The 16,028-nt window shown below is 38.8% G+C and overlaps 1 protein-coding gene across 2 annotated transcripts in view; it reads left to right on the top strand.

Moving 5' to 3' along the window:
* Positions 1-2,672: 2,672 nt before the first annotated feature.
* LOC101862134 (leucine-rich repeat protein SHOC-2) overlaps positions 2,673-16,028 on the top strand; it is a 44,244-nt gene continuing 30,888 nt past the window's right edge. The window contains exons 1-4 of one of the 2 annotated variants that reach the window (XM_035971696.1): positions 2,673-2,793; positions 12,482-12,919; positions 14,940-15,080; positions 15,644-15,712. In XM_035971696.1, the coding sequence (XP_035827589.1) occupies positions 12,698-12,919; positions 14,940-15,080; positions 15,644-15,712 (432 nt within the window). In that variant the 5' untranslated portion in view covers positions 2,673-2,793; positions 12,482-12,697. The remainder of the gene's footprint in view (positions 2,794-12,481; positions 12,920-14,939; positions 15,081-15,643; positions 15,713-16,028) is intronic. The other variant, XM_005105643.3, reaches the window with a different exon arrangement.

The following is a 16,028-nucleotide window of genomic DNA, read 5'->3' on the forward strand; positions in this document are numbered from 1 at the left end:
TAGTGGGACCTGGAGGAGCGCGGGGGAGCAGCAGGTGTGCTCACTGCCCACAATCCTTAACGTGTTCTGCCCCTGGACAGCAGCCCTCGTCACAACTAAAATCTATTCACTGTCATTTTGATTATAATAGTGATTATGAATATGATTACATGATTTAATTAAACAATAGTTGTAATGGCTGATACACAGTACTGCTCCTAAATAAGCACTTAGCCTTCCCTTCTAAAGAACAAGACTTTTTTTTCATCTACATAAAGAACAGAAAAACGTGCTGTTAATACTGCTGATATTGTGATGAACTGTATTGGGGATACTGCTTGTGCTGAATCATAAGTACTGTGTACTAAATGCCATTTGTGATTGAGATGAAGTTGTGATTGAACTTGAAGGCCCAGGAGATGGATGTGCGACATAATGTAATATTATTATTATAAGTTGTGTCGTGCTGGGGCCTGAAAGGAGCGAGAAAGTTAGGACCAAGCACTGAGCTAATACAAAACGCTGTAAGTTTTTTTGTTTGTTTATTTTTTTGTTTTTTTTGTGTCCAGGCATCGTCTGTGGGGAAAGGGGGGTGACTTGCAAGTTGCTGCCACGCTGTCTTCAATAGCACTTTTCTTGTCGTCTAAATTTTTGTCGCTCCAAAACGGGGCCTCCAAGCAGCGTCCAAGTGGCTGTGGCGTCTAAGCAGCGCCCACACTGCCTGCACGTTAAGGCCTAACAGACTTTAGGGGCCGACCTGAACAGAGGGGAGGCGGGGGGAGGGGGGGGTTGTGACAACCTGGTAGAGTAAACAGTGACGTGGTAGCACTGGGATGGTATGATAACCGCATGGTAAACATAGTGTCATCATACAGAGGTGCTGAACTCTTCAAAATGGTCAAAGGATAAGACAAGAAGGTTAAAAATATCAAACAAACAAACAACACCCCCCCCCCCTTCAAAAAAAAAAGTAAACTATCAACGTGCCCTGCCCTGCCCTGTGCTGTTAAGGAATATAACTCATCCATGGGTGGGAGGAATGGACCAACTGGACTCCCTCAAAACACACTTTAAGAGCATATCACGCCAGAATCTACGGATGGTATATCAAAGTGTTTTAACACACAGTCCATCTATTTGATGTGCAGTGTTTTCCTTTGGGCAAACAAGTACAGGAACTGCTTCTTCACAACCATACCGGTACCTCTTGACTGGCATCTAGATATATGCTTTTGATTTAACCCAGGCATGATGAGCTGTTACCGAACATTCGAGATAGAGGCTGTGCTGTTCGGACAATAAAGCCAGCACACAGGATCCAGCTTTGTATGCACTGAATTCGAATGGAGTCCCCAAGCAGCACAATATTGATCCTACTGATAATAATATTTATAAATGCCGAACTGTTGTAAACGTTACAATTTAAGGTCCGTGCAAAAACGAATGGCCACAGTTACGTTGCACTGATTTTCTTTCTTTCTTTCTTTCTTTTTTTTTTTTTTTTTGGGGGGGGGGGTATATCAAGAAATTGTTTGGTGATATTATTTTGGTATACAATAACACTATTTCCAACTTTCGATTGGTAACCTATGCCGAAGAGTTTTGAATATTTTTATGAACTGATTATTGTGTCATAATTCGTGTTTTGAGTTGAATTAATTTTGTTTCACATGGCATTCACCACAAAACATACACAATCTATTTTTCACTTTGTTCTTTTGGACGGTGTCAAATTAAAATTCTGCTCCTAAGTATGTTTTAGGCCCACATGCATACAACCACCAACCATCACTACTTTTTAACTGCAGCAACCATCACTGTACTTTGCCAACATGAAAGAAAACGAAAATAATAAATATTATTCTCTTGAATGTTTTTCTTACATTTTGATAATACCTGTCTATATGAACTAAAGAAAACATATCAGACCATGTCACCTTAGAATAATAGGCCAAATCGGAGCAATGATAGCAACTTAAAAAAAACAATTAAAGGAAAGAAGCAAAACACGGATTGATGATTGTACTCCGAACTGATGCTAACATTGCTATAGCAATAACTAGTAACACGTACGTCATTATTACTACGAGACCACTCAATCCATTTGGATAAAGTTTTGGGGCATTATAAAAGTAGTGGATATCATCACAACTTGGAGGGGAAAGCTATAATAACAGCCAGGGTCAAGTTGGGATCTCCCTTTATAACTTTGTTTTGATAACGGTCAGAATCGTTTTTCGCTCATGACGTCGTGCCCCCCCCCCCCTCCCAATAAGTTGGCTCCAGAGAACAACTGTGTAAGTTGATCAAGTAGGCCCTAGGTCTAAATGGAAACCTAAACTAGACTTTTAGGCCTACCCAAAATGCGTGGAAAGTTGTTTGGGCCAATATAGATGAATACACTACATGATGATTTTATACACGATGTACGTATAATTAAAATTTCTATTCCGAGTGAATGGTCAAAATTGCGAAGGATGGGGTGATGGGAGTGGGATGGGAAAGGTAGGGGGGTTGCACTTCAGATACGATCACGTCAGAAGACGTTTTGCTAAGTAAGTGGGTAATTTTAGTAGGCCAAGTACGCGCTCGGGAACAAGCCAAACCAAGCCTCATCCAAAAGGCTAGGCTATGGGTAGAAATTTCACATCCAATCCAAGTCAATAGGTATTGACGTAATTTCCGGTAGATACAGATAATGCGCATCACTACTGCGCAACTGTGGGAAACAACATTGTTGCCATCCTCATAGTGTACTGCTAGATGTAATGTGAAGTATTTCGACGTTCTGTTTACCTGTACAATGTCAGTGAGGTTTGTACATAGATAAAGTGTGAGCACGATTGTTTGATGTATTAATGCTGTTCATTTTGAGCCTGGGTCGATAGTTTTTTTTTTCTCCCTCACGGAATGTTGTGACTGGAAGGCCACGAAGTGTGTCAGGGCCTCGTTTTGGACTAGACAACCTTGCCGTGAAAGTGTAGGGCCAGACGTGAGTAAGGATTATGTGTACAAATTAGGTCGGGTATTGTTCTGGTTTTTTAAAACTAAGGACATGTTCCTCTTGTTGTACCGTGATTACCGTTTTTTTAAGGTAAATAGATTTATCAGATTTGAGAGACCTGGTCCTCAACTAGATCTAGATCGTTAGACTTGTCTATATTTTGTCGCAACCGTGAGAATCTCAGCCCTAGCCTAGCTTTGAAGATTGCAATGCGAGTCAGTGTTGTTAGCAGGATCGGCACTGACTGAATGCACAGGAAAGACGTCAAGTCTAATTTTAAGTGTCTCTGGACCTTCTACTAGACCCGAGTAGTCCTTTATTATGTACGATGTTCTTTCTTGGTGAGGTTGAGAGGACAAAACAGGAAGAAAAAGAGAAAGCTGCCTAAAGATCTATATTGACTCCAGCCTCTCCTCAGTCAAAGCCAATCAACACGGCAAAATCCCAGGCAGGTCTATTTTCAGACTCTTCTTTTAGATTCTCTGGGGCTGGCTGTTGTTTTAATGTTAGGTGTTTTTATAGGTAATTATTACTAAACTTTTATCTAAATTACTGGTACTGGTACTGGCACTGCCAATTAGTCAGCACTGTGCTATTGAGTTCATCTGAAGTTGGTGTTTGAACTTCGAATTAATCAAATATTACTTGCGACTTGAGGGAGAAATTCCACTTGTCCACAAGTAAAAAGTAAGTAAAAGTAAAAGGCAGTGTGTTCTGTTGGGGTGGGGGGGGCTATACTGTACTGTACTCTGTAACAGTAACTCTAGTTAAGTACAGTTTGTATCCCATCACTGCTGCTAGTACTGGCCTCAGCCTCAAAACCCTCTTCCTTCTTCTTTCAACAAAGTCTACGTCTACTGGTTGTCTCTCTATTTAGCAATGCCCACCGAGCGCGTTTTGTTCTGCCGATTTTTGGCCCCCGCAGCGGGGGTGTTTCACGGGATGCACTAACGCAAAGGTTGTTGTCTTCAACTCGCTCTCACGCCGCTTCTCGTGAATGGATATGAATGAAACGTGGCAGCCAATCAGAAAAGAGGTCAATCTAGTAGTATCAGTTTGACAACATTGTACCCATCCTAGAAGCAGTCGAAAACGTTTGCAAAAGTGGTTGATGTGGTGCGCTTTGAAGATTTTTCGGAGCTGTGATTTGTCAAACTGACTGATACGTTGTACACCATTTTTCTTTATTCCCTTAAAATTTCAAGCTTCTGTGTTTAGCGGTTGATTGCGTAATCTTTAAAAATGTGGGAGTAACTAAGGGAAAAAGCGGCATTGCCATTTGCGAACGACCTGCGGCTGGGAAATTTCCACTGAGTGACGTCATCAGCCATGGGTCGCCTCGGGCGCTACAAACGAGGCCCCGCTTATGTGAACCGGAAAGGGGGGGAAGGATACTTGAAAACTAAACGGGGGCCCTGATAACTTGCGTTTGTGTTGCATTTTAGTCACAATACAATAGATGTAGTCATTTTTATTTGCTTGATTGCATGACAGAAGAATAGAAATAGAAAAGCAAACATCTTGAGAACTGGTATGGCATTGTGTTTGCGTTATGAAAGCCTATTCCCCCCTCTTGGGAAACCACACACTTGGACTCGTCCTGTGCGCTCTGTTTGGAAAAGTGAGGCATTAAGATTGTTATTAAAGAGTATGGTACTTATTTAGTCAAGTCTGGGAAGATAGTCCCGTTTATACATTGTTATCGTTCACGCGCGCTTGCGTGAGTGCGCATGCGTGTGTGCGCGCGTGCATGCGTGTGTGTGTTTGTGCGCGCGCGTGAGAGAGAGAGGGAGAGAGAGAGAGAGAAGGGGGGGGGGTGTAAATATGTTACATTTATTGTATGAGTTGTAGCCTACACATGCGAAATATTCCCATGACTTGTAAACTATATCATCTGAACGCAACTTAATCTACCACACAATAGGACACTGTCCAACAATGGATATATACACAGAGACGATCTTATTTTCTATAACAAAGTATGCATGCTTTTACTAGTAGAGAACTGGATTTATTAGACTAATAAATCCAGCTCTCTATTTACATTTTTGTGACAAATTGATCTCCAGAGCATTGCTTGGCAAGGAGGAACCTTTTATGTTGCCAAGTTTAATTCAAATATCATGACTTTGGGAGAACATATGACTGATAATATTTGTAAATCTGTAAAGAACGCCAATTTTTTACCTGTTAATGTCTTTACAACTCAAAAAGTATGACAGATATTAAAAATCTGACTGCATGACTAGATTCTGCATAAAAAAATGTACTAGACTGCAAAGTTTCATTTACATATTCCAAGAAATAGGCGAGCTATGACAAATATTGTCTCAAAACGCACCGAAAACCGCCACATTTTTACCTATAATCGTCTTCATAACTCAAAAAATAGGATAGCTATGAATAATCTGAAAGCAGGACTAGATTCTGCACTAGAAAATGTACTGGGTTGCCAAGTTTCTTTTAAATACTCTGAGAAATGAGCGAGTTATGACGAATATTGTCTCAAAACTCACCAAAGAACGTCCCATATTTTGGGGTTTTTTCATTATATAAAAGTGTACCAGAAATTAATTGATTAAAAAATCCGTAACTTTTTTGTTTATAGATGGATTTCAAAAATTCAAAAAGTTCCATGCTTGGTGAAGATAAAGCTACAAAATGCACCTATTTGCAAACACTTTCTGGCAAAAAAAGGTTTTTCGTGGTCATTGCTACTCTATTAGGCTAGATTCTAGATAGAGGAGATCTAGAATCTAATAAAAGTAGCCTATTTAATTGGACTGTCTCTAGAATGAAGTGACTAGATTCTAGATCTGTCCCCATAGACAAAAATTATTTTCGGACTCTAAATTGAGTCCAGCATGACGTCCGTTCTGACTTCCGACCCTTGTTCCTAGATTCAAATGTTTCCACCATTTATGAAAAATATTTTCTATTATAATGATAACCATCGAGACGTGAGCTTTAATATCCAGTTACTAGATTCTAGATCTAGAACTATCTAAACTGGCCCTCCCGGCAATATAATCTAGTATGAGAACAGAACAACAAAGTTGAGTTGACCTTGCCGGGGGCAAAGTTAATTGGTCGCTTTCGGGCTAACCCAGATTTCGGGGGTTTCTAGTTCTAGTGAGCATTACTCTACTTTTTATGGAGATGTTTGGTTTCATCTGTGTATATGTTTGATAGAGAACTCTCCTTGTCTTTTAAATTAAAGAAACTGAACAAGTTAAGGGGCAAAAACTTTACCTTTGATTTTCTTAAAACATCATTTTTCGATATAGCCCCCTTCTGCTTAAGTGACCAATTATGAGACTGTGCGTAGCGATCAGGCACTCTCAGCTTGCTGGTGGAAGAGGTGTTGGGAAGAGGCCACGGCTGTCCATTTTGTGCGGTGTGATTTTAAAAAATAATTAATTCCAGAAAAACTATAGCATTTAACAAAATGAAATTAAACATGTGGAAAGACAAATGGTGATGGAAGTAATGATTATGTTGTAGTGGTGGTCGAAAGACCATGAGTTATCGGTTACCAAATACTTAAACACTGCCATCAGGCAATGAGAGTGCAATCTTTTGACTTTGACACAATTACAGTCAGTCCTTGTAGGTTTCTACTAATTCTAGTTTTACGTAAAATCTCCCGATGACAGTTATTGTATATTATGTAACCTCCTTACTCACTTAACACACTTAAAAGCTGAGTCCCAATAAATAAAGCTTTTTTTTTCAGACCCGAGTCCAAATAGATCTAGATAAAACCCGTAGTCTGCATGATAGATGAAAAATCTAATCGGACTCTAGTCCGAATAGAGCTGGCCGTTTCTAGGAACTTGGTCAAATTTTTAATATTTTTTTTAGTTTAGCTTTAGCTCGGGATCATGATTCATCGTAAAAGTCAGTGTCTCTCAGTTGACTTTGTGTGTGAATTTTTTCCCATTGAAGTCGGCATATTTTTTAGGGGTGGGGTGAGAAGGGAGGCTATACCACACACTTTGAGATAGAACATTATTATTTATTAACTCTTTATCTCTAATGCGGTGTTCACACACAGGAGTAACGAAACTGAGTAAGACCAAATTTTTAAAGTCCAACAGGTCAGGGCTACTCTGGATACATTTCGCCGGGCAATTGGCCTCCCTCTCTGAGTGATATTTCATGCTTGCCGTCTGAAATTATTACACGGGAAGCTTGCTGAAATTTTCAAACATGCTTAAAATTTTTGCAGAGTCTAGGGAAAATGAGTCGCTGAGTCAGTTTAGCTCGCTCGGAGAAAACTCAGGGAGAGTCAGAAATAGCTTGGCGTGCAAAGTTGCATACGTTGCCGAGTGACAGTGACACGCTGACGAGATCTGAATGGTAGCCATGTTAAATTTTATACTCTGCGGAAATTATTGCTCGCTGTGGAAAAATCTTGCATGGGGAGTCTGAGTTACTCAAGCACGGTGTGCAAAAGTTGACACGACGAGCATGTGTTCTATTTCCTGTTGCCAGATAACGAACAGTGACAACCAGCTTGGTGTCAGGTTCCGGTGACTGCCTCCAGAAAGTGTTTGCTTCGTGGATGGTGGGGCCAGTTTTCTCCAGTAGTTCTTGGAAAACCTCTGGAGAAGCTCTGAGGAGGTTCCTGAAGGATGGCACATCTTTCAACTTGCAGTTCAGCCATCAGCTCCTCAAACTGTCCGAAGTTCTTATGAGCCATAGTCTAACCCAACAGGTCCTTCCTCCTCTTTATCCTCTTCTCCTCTTCTTGCACCAGCACAACAGCAAGGGCACCATTATTATTTATACAGGAAGCATACGTCCATCGTCTGTGTTATGTATGGGACATGTTGAAGGAATAAGCACAAACATTTTGCCCCTTCCCCCTCTTTATACTATTATAACATTGCACGCCGACTAGGCGAGTTTGTCGGCGTATGAAATTTTACTCACCGTTGTGTTTCTTGGCTCTGCAAGTGACCAGGATTCATACTAATTGCACCGGCAGTGGAATTTTAGTTGCCGCGGGAGGTTCCCGCTAGGCGCCTTAAATCACGTTGGGGTCACGGAATCAGCTCCCTGTCACCGCTCTGTCTGCACCTACTTAATTTTTGATACTTTTCAACATACAATTTTAGGTATATCCTTGTATTTATTGTAATTCTCATTTAGTGCACCCAAGCATGTGTTTCTGCTCTTGAGACTCAAAAAGATATTCGTAGTCAGTTTAACACAGATTTTGGAAAGATCTGTTGGGCCTTTTTTAAAATTAACAATCATTTATTCATAAGTTTGTAACTAAAATAGGACAAATTGGGTACTCTACAAACACTTGTCTAGAACAAAAACTAAGGCACAGAAATTAACCATTCTAACGCAGAATAAATCTCAAGACATGGAGCTTTTAGTACATCCGCGTAATTGTTTGGTGGGATGGGGAAGAAGTTATAACGTTTTAAACATAGTAAAAAATGCGAACTTCCTAACCGACACCGGCAAAGTTGCTTCAGGGCTCATTAACCCCGTGACCCGGAGCCAGAGAGCTCCGGCGGGCTGCTGAGTCACGCTAACTATTTAGGTAACAGAATCAGGTGAAAAGTGACACCGTGGGCTATATGCTCGCTGTCCTAAATTAATGCTCGGCGAGCGTCTCCCCAAGTGCTCACCGACACAATAATATCAACAGTCATGGCCAGATGCTCGTCACGATGAAACCCGAATTTGGCCTTATCTGATCGGGAATTGCTTGTAGACTCTACTCCTATATGTGTGAACACTGCAATTCTAAATCTAAAATTGTCAAAAACATCGTTAAATCGAAACAAGCGCACCTATTTTGTTCGTTCTTCATGTAATGAGCTAACTTCCGGTAAAATTGTCCCGCAGTTTTACGCCAAAAAATTCTGAACTTATGCAAACTGAGCTCAAAAATGAGAAATTATGCGATTCTGTTAATTTTAACACAGAATGATAATGGAAAATAATCAGAAATTATGCAACAAATGATCAAATTTTGCTAAATTATGCGGGGTGCATAAAACCCCGTGCACAGGTAATAGAGACTGATTTCGACAATTGTCAAAACGTAATTTGATGTCAAAGTCAACGTTAAGGAATATATATTTTTGCTACTGCCTGGCTCACCAGCACAGCAGTACCGTGAACCGCTAGGAGCTGTTGTTGCTTGCCAAAATTTTTTGTCGCTATGTCTTATTGATGTTAAAAAAACAACAACAATACCCCCCAAAAATTAATCTTGTGTGTGTCTTTTATTGTGTTTCAAAATGAATAAAAAAACGTCCACACTCATGAATAGGCAGGTAATCGATGGTAATCCTTATATGCATTAGCTGTCTAATCCACTTTGAACAGTTTGAAAAAAACAGGGCTCCAAAGCGGAATTTCGCCTAGTCTAGATCTAGAACATTCGCTATCAGAGTCAGTGCTTTGATGCTCATTTACATTGAAATCAGGATCCCTATGCTCTAAAATATCATAATCAGAATTTTCTGAACTGCCAAAGTCGTGCAAACACTTGAAAAATGTTTGCTTTTCGTGCTACCAAGTGGGTGGTTGGCGGGTGCTCAGGCTCCTTCTTTCCAATCAAAGATCTATCGTCCTGATCTCTCTTCTTTCTTTTTTTGTGTTTGTTGCTCTCTTGTAACGCCTAATCTTCGACCTTATTGTGTTGCAAGTGCCGTAAAACTTACTAAAACTAAATGTGCTGCCATCATACTGACAAATTGTTGCGAGAACAAACACCTGTCAGAGAAACGAAAGTAGGGCCTCGTGGTGACTAACTTTCCTTCCGGGTCGATAACTCAAAAAGTTTCCAGACTATTCCGGTGAAAATTTGCTCAAAATGAAACAAAGGTCTGCTGCACGGTAAGAGACGGTTCTCGTGCATACTTTGCCGAGGAGATAACGTGAAACTTGTGATCGCAGGGCGTGCGTGAACTGCCTCTCGGGGAAATATTGGTGCTCGCAAATGTTGCGTAAACCGTCTTCAGTGAGTTAAGCAATGTGTTTTATTGTTGTAACACCTGCAAAATAATCAGCTTTAAATTGCTCGATGATAATGTCATTGTTCTATTGTTGAGCAGTTTTGATTTTTCAGTACTTTTAAATCTAGGATGATGAATCTCAGAGTAGAGTGTCTAGCCAGAGTGGTGTGAATTAAACTGGAGTCTGTATCTCAATTTCTTTGTTCTTCGCATTATTTGGTTGGTAGTGAGAAAAGTGCGACTAAAGACCCAGTTTTCCCCAGTTCATTGCAAAATGTCAGCAATACCAGCAGTACACAACTGTCCTTCAGTTATTAATGACAGCTTCTTTTTTTCCCGCTGCAACCATCAGTGGGATGATCCTTGATAAAGAACTTTAGAAGTCATTTTCTCTAATATGCAAAAGTCTCTTTTTTTGTTGAAAATGCAGTGAAGTTAAGAGTTCTCCTTTAGGTAAGGTCTGGGGAGGCCTCCCAGAGAGGTGAAAGGTTTCGAGGGGGGGGGGGTGGTCTACTTCTGAGCCAGTGAGAGAATTATTGACAGGACGCTGATTTTATTGTAGGAAACTCCAGGCGGAAAGTGTAAAAACATTAACAAGTTCAACAAATTTGAAGGTTTTGAATTAGGATCTTCTTTTTCTTTTCTGTTCAAAAAGGCTTGTTGAAAAATATGAGCTAGCTATTTTAGTTGTTAGTTATAGTTTTTCACCTTGACAGCTCTCCATTTTGTCTGTTCACAATTTTTTCTACCTGTTCATTCAGCCTGTTTTTCTAGGGAGGAATGAAAAGGGAAGTAAGAGTCACTAAGAGTGTGTGGTTGTTGCCGTTATGATCTTAGAAAGGCTGTTTCAAATTAGAATTTAGCTGTCATTCGTTCAGTGTCAATTTCACTGAGGTTGAGGTTTCATTGATAGTAAGATCTGACAAACATTATAATGATTTTCTCTCTTTAGATAATGTATATATTGTTGGTAGTCTGATGAAATCGTGAATTCCAGACAAAGCAGATTTTACAGGACAGGGGAAAAACTGATTTTCTCAGTCATTTGGCGTTCAAGACCTACTAAATGGATAAGTCTAGTCTTTTTAGAAACAATACAAAAAATGTTTTTTTTTACTGTAGATTGTCATTTTGTCCAAAAAGTGGGATTCACGATTTGATTTTTCGAATCTCGCCTGATGCGGTCGTGATGATTTCATTCGCTTTATGAAATGCTGTGTTGTATTCATGGTTATTATTAGGCAGTGTTTTCTCTTATTAGAGGTCGTGGTATGTTTAGAAGTATGTGAAAGCATGCAATACTGTTATGGAGTTTGAAATTAACAGACTGAATGAAATAGAAAGCTATTCTTTGTTTCACCACTATAAACGTCAATTTTTCTTACATGAGTGGGATATTTTATGTAAATTTATGAAATAATGCTCCTTCATTGGCATGCTCTCTCTCTCTCTCTCTCTCTCTCTCTCTCTCTCTCTCTCTCTCTCTCTTTTTCTATCTTTCTTTCTCCAGTTGTGTGTAAGTGTATGTCCTTTTTTCTTGGGTGGGGAGATGGATGGACTGAGAATTTGATTTTTATCAAACTTCTACACCCCGTGAATGACTGAATGATCGTCCTTCATCTTACTTTTTTGTCTCTCAGATCCTGAAAGTTACTCTTTGCGATTTTTAGAGGAGAATGATACTGTGGTGGGCAACTGTTTGTTGGGTTTTTCTTGTTTCTGGACTTTGAAACTCTCCAACTCATCATCAAAGTTCAATTACTGTCTATTAACTATAACCTGTCATGGACTTAGTTAAAAACATATGGTTAATTTCTATTTCTCCATGGTCTCGAATTGTTGATCTATTGTGAGGCAGCGTGGTGGAATCAGGCTCTCGTCAAAATAATCAAAGTGAAGAAACTTGCATTTTTCCGCAGGTTTGTGAACTTTTATCAAATTTTTGTTTTTTGGCTCAACACCTTTCATGCCCATTAAAGAACTCATTTCTGTGTGGATTTTTCTTAAAAACGTTGATTAAAGGAACAAAAAATGTAAATTTTCAGTTACCACGGACTCTTAAGCTAAGGAAATAACTAATCTTAGGCGGCCATTTTCTCACTAATTTTACCTCTAAAAACAGGTGACCCCCACCTCCTTCTTTCGCAAATATCTCGACTTGTATTCAAGATAAAAAGATATTTTTTTCATTCAAATAAAGACAAGTGAACAAGTTTTAAGGTGATACCAATAACTTTACATGCCCAAAAATTGACGAGAGCCTGATTCTACCACGCTGCCTCATAATTATGAAATGGTAAAGGCCTGCTTTGTTAGTGTGAAAGCCCCCCCCTCTTCTAATGGTTGTCGTTAAAAATATTAAACTCTGTTCGTCAGATATGGCCAGTATTAAGTGTAGAGCATCATGTTGTGGATGCTGTGTCCAACATGATGATCTCAAGTGTGGGCATAAAGAGAATAAAAAGAAATTAAGGACCACTTCTAATAAATTTTTTTTCTTCTTTTTCAGGTGTTGAACGTCTTGGTAATTGTGTTGTTCTTAGAAGTCTCTTGTTCATCATCAATGTTCTTTATAAGTGGTACTTCAAAGTGATCTGTTTAAAAAGTAATTAGACTTGGATCAGTTCATTTTATACTATTCTTCTATAATTTTTTCTGTGCTTATTCACTTTTCCTGATTGTGCACTATGGAATGTAAGACTCCTTGAGTGAATTAGCTCCTAAAATGTCGCGGAAAACAAACAAATCTCGTGAAAATTCAGCTGCAGCGGAGCGATTGGCTGACTGGAGGGGTGCTGATAGCTACGTGGGGCAGGGCCCGCTGTCTCTGGCTGATTCAGATTCCCCAGAGTATGACAATCGTGGAGCATTTGCTCAGGAGACTTTGTTTGATGACTTGGAGGGAGGAGTTGAAGGAATGTCTTTGAGGGACGGAGATCGTGAAAAGGTATTTTATTGTTTCATTTTTTTTTTCAGTCTGAAGTCAACATTTGGCTATTTCATTTTGTTCTGGGCCCTGTAGATTTTTGTATTTTTGCTCTTATGTTTTAATAGAAAAAGTCTATTTTGGGTCACTGAGCTATGCGTTGTAATCGTTTCAGGTGTTTGTGCATTGGATACATAATAAGGTGCAGTGTATTATTACAAAATCAACATTGAATGTGTTCTGTGAACATCCTTTTTATTTTCTGACAGGCTGTGATTTCTTTTAAAGTGCCTCTTCAGGAATGTTCGTATGGTACTATCAATTACTTTAAAGTTTGCTTTCTTAGATTCTTTTTTTGATACATGTGCTTTGAACTTGATGTTTACTTTTTTATCTTGGACTTGTTTCTACTGGCAGTTTCATTAGTTTAATTTTCTGGAAAGTTTATTTTTTCTATCTTGTATTGTTTTTTTAATTGATGTTAGGTTGATGCTTATTTATTACAGTTTTCAGTGATTTGATTGCTTTGGATTTCACTTTCAAACCTGTGGGAACCCCGGTCAGTTGAAGACTTTGATGGCATCTGTGGTTTGGATTGCACAGGCCTAGTGAAATGCATGTAGAAATAGAAAATTAAACTTTCTCAGCTGTGAGCTGTGAAGTGAGGCTTGTGCAACCTATGCTTTATGGCCTTGAGCACCCCAATTTTTTTAGGAAGTGGATATTTATACGGCAGGCCGTCGAAAAATCGGAAGTGATAATTCCACGGCACTTAAATTCAGCCCATCAGAACATCCGGACTATTTATAATTAAGCCTATAATCTCTTTTCCATAAGTAACGCATTTTAGATACAATTTAAGATACATGTTTAGTTAACAATGTTTATCCTTTGCTATCATTTTGTGCATTATGGACAATGATGAAATGTTTTGTGTCATTGTAACGAGAGTGAGAGATGCACAATTTATTTTGTGCAAGCAAAATGGAGAGAAGACTTTTTTTTCAACAGTAGGGTGTCCATTTGCGGATGGGGTTGGGTCGGGTAGGTATGATCACCCGACTCGTCGCCTGGAAAACAAACACAATTCTTGCATTGATACTCTTCAAACAGAGCCTATGCCGTCGAAAAATCATTTCCGATCTTTCGACTCAAGACAGCATACCGTATAGGTTTCACTTCCGATGTTCAGACAGCATGTCGTGGAAATACCAACTACGATCTTCAGACGGCATGCCGTCGAAATATCGCTACCCATTTTTTTATCCCTCCCGATCCAGTCTTCAGACTCGAACAAAATAGTTTTTAGTTTTATAACTCAATTTACCTTGAAAATTTTTTTTTATTGTCTGATTAGAAATTAATTTCCTGTATTTTTAATATAAAATTTGAGAGTTGCTCTAAATCTTGGAGAAATTGGGGATGGGGGGGGGTTCTGATTACTGTCAGAATTGAAAAAGAAAAAAAAAATGGCCACCAAAATGGCTTGGTCACAGTTTGGAACATGGTCTGATTGGGAAAGAGATAAGTGAAGAACTATAAAAGCTTAGAGGTTCATGTCCAAGATTGGATTTGTTCAAGATTTTTTTTACACTTTAATAGTTGTGACTCCTGGAATGTCGTTGTTTGGTATTTTTTTAGGTTGGGTATTTTTGGCTAGGTATAAAGCTATAACCTGCAGGACTAAGTTGGACTTGGTTTCTTTCAAAACGGCAATTGGCAACCCAATTAGGATTTTCTAGAAAGGAAATTTATCTAGTTTCCTTGCTTCAGAGAATCAAAACATGCCTCTTGTTGTAGACCTTTATAGGAATTTTAATGATATATTCAAGTGGACTATGTTGTGTTTCTGATGTAGAAATTGAAATTCTTGTGTTGTGACTACTGGTCCATTCTTGAACCTTGTTTTCATTTTTTTTTTTTTCATTTTTCTCAAGTGTTTTTTTTTTAATGCCCTCCAAGTCTTCATGTCTTCACAAAGTACTACACATTGTTCCATTGTAGTAAAATGTATCTTTCTTTGTTCTGTGTTTTTCTCAAGCAGCTGCATGATAAGAAGAGCAGCATGTCTTCACTGGCCATTGACCCGGGCTCAGGGAAGAAGCAAGTGTCAGTCACCATGCCTGGACAGAGCAAAGCTAAGCCTTGTGTTCCACAGAGGCCTTCGGTAAAGGCTGACTTGGTAAGTGCAGAGTGCATGGGTGTGCCTGTTTATTATGAGTAAAGGGAAACTCATAATCCTAATAGTAAGTTTTTGCAATCATTTAGTGCTTGGAAAGAGGGAGACTGTTTGGACAAATATTAAAGGGGTAGTAAAATATAGAACCTTCTAGATATATTCTCTAACCACATGCCTAGATTTGAGTTTTATTCTTTCAGTTTAAATTTTACTTGCCCACAGAACTAAGCAGTGAAACGCAGTATGAAAGCTAAACTGAATTTATTTGTTATAATTTTCTTGCTATAGATTAAGTATGTGATCACCAAAGTGTGTAGAAGGATAGATAACCTTTTACAGATGGTGGAAAAGGCAGGATATTTATCTCGACTTCACTTCAAACAAGAAATCTTTAAAACTGTTAAAAGATACTTTAGCATATTTCATGTCCAAGTAGATTGCTGTGCTGCTAAAGACTTTCTTTCAAGACTGAAAAAATTCAATTTATTGTGCATGTGTGAAAAGTAGTGTCAAAAGAGTTGCCATTTTTAAAAAAAAGATTTGAATCAATCTTTGGTAATCTACAGGATGTTGCCAAAGAGTTCAAGAAATGCAAGGAGGAGGGAGCTACTAGGCTTGATCTTAGTAAATCTCAGGTAAATCTGCGTGTGACTATTAATTAATTTCAAATTATTTTTTAACTTAAAAAAATACAGACTCATGTTTTGTCATTTTTATAATTTCGTAAAACCGCAATTTGCGCTTTAAAGCACTAGTCAGTTTGATAAGAATTGTTCTAGTTTTGCTTGTGACTGTTATGTATGAGGTTTACTTATTAATCTTCTTGATACAAAGTTTTCTTGTTGTCTTAGAGTTGCAGTGCTGAGTTTTGTAAGCTGAATTGCGTTTATAAAAAATGAATAGAAGGTAAATTACATCCCGAAGTCATTTATACTGCTACACAGGAACAGT

Source organism: Aplysia californica, unplaced genomic scaffold (genome assembly GCF_000002075.1).
Source record: "Aplysia californica isolate F4 #8 unplaced genomic scaffold, AplCal3.0 scaffold00483, whole genome shotgun sequence".
Classification (NCBI taxonomy): Eukaryota; Metazoa; Mollusca; class Gastropoda; order Aplysiida; family Aplysiidae; genus Aplysia; species Aplysia californica.